Source organism: Rutidosis leptorrhynchoides, chromosome 6 (genome assembly GCF_046630445.1).
Source record: "Rutidosis leptorrhynchoides isolate AG116_Rl617_1_P2 chromosome 6, CSIRO_AGI_Rlap_v1, whole genome shotgun sequence".
Classification (NCBI taxonomy): Eukaryota; Viridiplantae; Streptophyta; class Magnoliopsida; order Asterales; family Asteraceae; genus Rutidosis; species Rutidosis leptorrhynchoides.
The window spans coordinates 136918968-136922684 of NC_092338.1; the positions used below are offsets into that span (position 1 = coordinate 136918968).

The 3717-nt window shown below is 35.3% G+C and overlaps 1 protein-coding gene across 2 annotated transcripts; it reads left to right on the forward strand.

The window, feature by feature from the left end:
* The first annotated feature begins 287 nt into the window (after positions 1-287).
* Positions 288-3060, forward strand: LOC139852964 (protein GRAVITROPIC IN THE LIGHT 1). 2 transcript variants are annotated; one of them, XM_071842313.1, is made up of 2 exons: positions 288-1946; positions 2788-3060. In XM_071842313.1, exon 1 carries the CDS (start codon positions 434-436, stop codon positions 1883-1885), a length of 1452 nt encoding a protein of 483 aa, XP_071698414.1. In that variant the 5' UTR covers positions 288-433; the 3' UTR covers positions 1886-1946; positions 2788-3060. The 2 variants fall into 2 exon arrangements, with proteins under 2 accessions (XP_071698414.1, XP_071698415.1); XM_071842314.1 differs by having other exon boundaries at positions 2926-3036.
* The last annotated feature ends 657 nt before the right edge of the window (positions 3061-3717 follow it).

A 3717-nucleotide genomic window follows, 5' to 3' on the forward strand; every position in this document is an offset into this window, starting at 1 on the left:
AATAATAGGTTGAACCGGGTTTGTGTTTGACAAACTCTCTAAATAGATTCTTCATCTGTTTCTCGAGCACACCTGTCGGATTTAAATAGTTGTCCAAAAAAATAACCGGTACCAGGAGACAATATTGCTGCTTAGAGGAAAACAAAAACTTTATGTGTGTAAATTGTAATAGCTACACAAATTGTGGGGTGTCTTCCATAAGTTTTTTTTTTTTTTTTTTTTACCACACAAGGGGTGTTGTTATAGAATATTGAAAATCTCACTGAATATCTCTCTGTCAACACTCATACCTTCCTTCAAAGTCATCCAAGGCACCATTTCATTTTTCTCTCTCAAACTTGAATAAAACATTTCATTTCACAACGTTCATATACTAAACAAAATCCTATAATCGCATAATTATGTGAAAAACAACAACAAAACAAGATCAAAAATGGAATTTGGAACAGCAACAGCAGCAGCTGATTCAAAACCCCCACAGATCTCCGAAATGTTTCAAAAGTTTGCAATTGCATTTAAAGCAAAAACTTTTGAATTCTTTACTGAAGAAGAAGAATCAGCCGTCAACTCCGCCGCCGTCTCAGCCGCCGTCTCCGACAACGAAGATGGTTTCACTCTTCTTGATTCCACTGAAGATTTCATCACTGGTCAGAAAGTTATAATCATCAAACCTGATATCAATTTGAATTCCAAAAGTCAAAGTCAAAGTCAAAGTCAGAATCTTTCTAGTTCTATCATCCAACCCTTCAATACCCATTTCGGTAATTATTTAATTTCATCTGTTTTTGCTGTAATTTCATCATTTGAAGCTTCTTACCTTCAATTACAAACTGCCCATGTGCCTTTTGATGAACAAGTGATCATAGTTAATGATAAAGCTTTGGTTAATCAACTTCAAAAATTGTATGATTTTAGGGGATTATACATAGATTCTAGAAAGAACCCTGATTTTAATCTTGATTTCACAAGTGGGTCTTGTTTAGAAGCTCAGGTTAATGAAAATCAAAACAAATTGAGAGCCTTAGAAACCATGTTTAATAGATTACAATCTGATATTGATGCTAAAGATGATAAGGTTGCAATGTTAAGGAAGCAAATAAGGGAGATTGAAGAGTGTAATTCCAAACTATCTACGAAATTGTCGAAAATCTTGAAACCCCCAAATGGGTTTTTGCCAACAATTAGGGTTTTTGATTCTATGTTGCGCGACGCTTGTCGATCTTCACATCGTTTTACGAAACTTTTGATCCAATTGATGAAGAAAGCAGGGTGGGATTTGGAGTTAGCAGCTAGTTATGTTCACCCTAATGTTGTTTATGCCAAGAAAGGGCATAATCGGTACACGTTTCTGTCCTATGTTTCGTTAGGTATGTTTCAAGGTTTTGATACCGAAACGTTCGGTGTGGATGGAAGTGTAAGTTCTAATGATAACGCAATGGAATTATTCGATCATGTATCGATTAACCCGTTGGAGACTTTAAATAAGAACCCTAGCTCTCCCTTTTCAAAATTTTGTGAAAAAAAGTATGAAGAACTTGTGCATCCTACAATGGAATCTTCAATATTCAAAAATTTGGACCGAAAGAAAGAAGTTTTGGAGTCGTGGAAGTCGTTAGGTGTTTTTTATGATGCTTTCGTTAATATGTCTAGCTCAATGTGGTTACTTCATAAACTGGCTCGATCATTTACTCCGCCAGTCGAGATCTTTCAAGTAGAAAAAGGAGTTGACTTTTCAATGATTTACATGGAAGATGTAATAAAGAAAGAGGTAATGCATGATAAGGATACATCAAAAGTCGGCTTTACGGTCATACCCGGGTTTAAAATTGGGAGAACAATCGTTCAGTCGCAAGTCTATCTAATTGGATCAAAGCTTTCTAAATAGGAAAATTAATCTGGTTCGATGTCAAAGTTCTGATCTTGCGGTTTACTAGTTGAACTTCCTGGTAATGTATTTACCTTTTTATTTTTATTTTTTTCATTTTACCGTTCATTTTTAGCTTAAGTTGAGTGTTTAGTGTTGTGTAGAGAGATTTCTGTACAGAAGTTCTTTGCCTTTTTCTGTGTTGAGTTTGATTGGCTGATGATACTAAAGAAGATAATGAATTGTATGTTACTCCAAAGTTGTGAAAATAACATAGAAGTTTCGAAAATCATTAAATTCAAAGTTTATTTAAGATTTCCCTTTTGTAGTAAAATGTTGAAATAGAATTGCACCTCCAAGTTTTTTGCCAATAGAATTGCCCTCGTTTTGTTATATCGAGTCGTAGATGATTCCTAATCTTCCGTTGTGCGATAGATTGGTTACCCTCTTAGTTTTTAGTCGGTTTTCTTTTTTGTTGTTGTGCTTTAGTTAGTCTTATGTCTAGTGTTGTGAGCTCTAGTTAGGTCTTTGTTTTTGTTGAGCTCGGTAGGTCTTGCGGTTTTGTTCGTTTTTTAGGGCTTCATTTTTTTGATGAAGTTCCCAATTGGTTATAAAATTTTCGTTATTCCTCCAAAAAAAAATACAATGTAGGAGAAAGCTAGTTCTTTTAATGTATGAGCTAAAACTTTACTAGCTTTAGGGGATTGAGCATCTTTTTGAACTGTCTTTATGAATATCTTGTATCGCTCATTCAACTTAGTTCATGTTTCTGGGTATTAATTCTCCTGAATCACTATTATTCTTGAATTATACAATGTTACTATGGTTGTTTTTTAGTTATTGTGTATGATTATTTGTTATTGTATATATTGCAACATATTGATGGTGAGACTAATCATAAGCGTTTTATAATGAACTTTCAGTATGCTGGCTCTTCCTGTTGAGTTAATTTATGAGATACCCTATATACGTGCCGTTAATCTTGTCGGACATAAAAGGGTATCATAGGCATTTAAAAATAGTCAAATGGTCAGCCAAACTTCGTGATTTTCGTAGGACAGTTGGGGGTCTTACTTGGTCATCGAGGCTTCCATTCTTGGATGTTGTCGAGTTTCAAAGTGGTAATTCTTGTGCACCTGGAAAAAGACTTGCTAAAAGACATTATACATACTAAAGGGCTTTTTATCTAGTGGTATCAAGAGAACGGTATCAAGAGAACTTATCAACTTTGAGGTCGTGAATTCGAGTCTCGTCGTGGCCAAAAAACGGTGTGTGTGTTTGCTGTTCAAAAACAAAAAATAAAATACAGTAGATATGAATGTTGATGTTAGAAGCAAGGTTGTAAAAGTCACTAGTCGGGGACGCATCGGTCGAGACCTAAAAAGGACGCGTCGGCCGAGTCGGGGGACGCGTCGGGGACGCATCGGTCGTTGACCAACGTTGACTTTATTAATAATTTCTTAAATATATATTTATATATGTATAAAATGGTTGATTTTGTATCATAAATTTCTTAAATAAGAACTTCAATTTAAATACAATCAAACTTCAAACTCAATTAATGTTACGGAGTGCATAATTAGTAAGGACACAGAGAAAGAGCGGCCCTAAAAATGAAAACAAACCCTAATTTTAAAACATATCACATCTGGACGAAAATTTGACTGATTTTGACTGTTTTTGACCAACTTTGACCGTCTTTGACCGAACTTTTAGCTTTGACCGTCTTTTGAGTCGTTTTCAGAAAAAACGGGACGGAGAACCCAAAAAAACGACGCATCGGCCGACGCGTCGGCCAAGTCGGCCGACTTTTACAACACTGGTCAGAAGAGCCTTATTTTTCTTGGTTTTAG

Bases quoted from the DNA above. Each gene is read 5' to 3' on its own strand.
- LOC139852964 (XM_071842313.1), top strand. From the start codon at position 434: ATGGAATTTGGAACAGCAACAGCAGCAGCTGATTCAAAACCCCCACAG.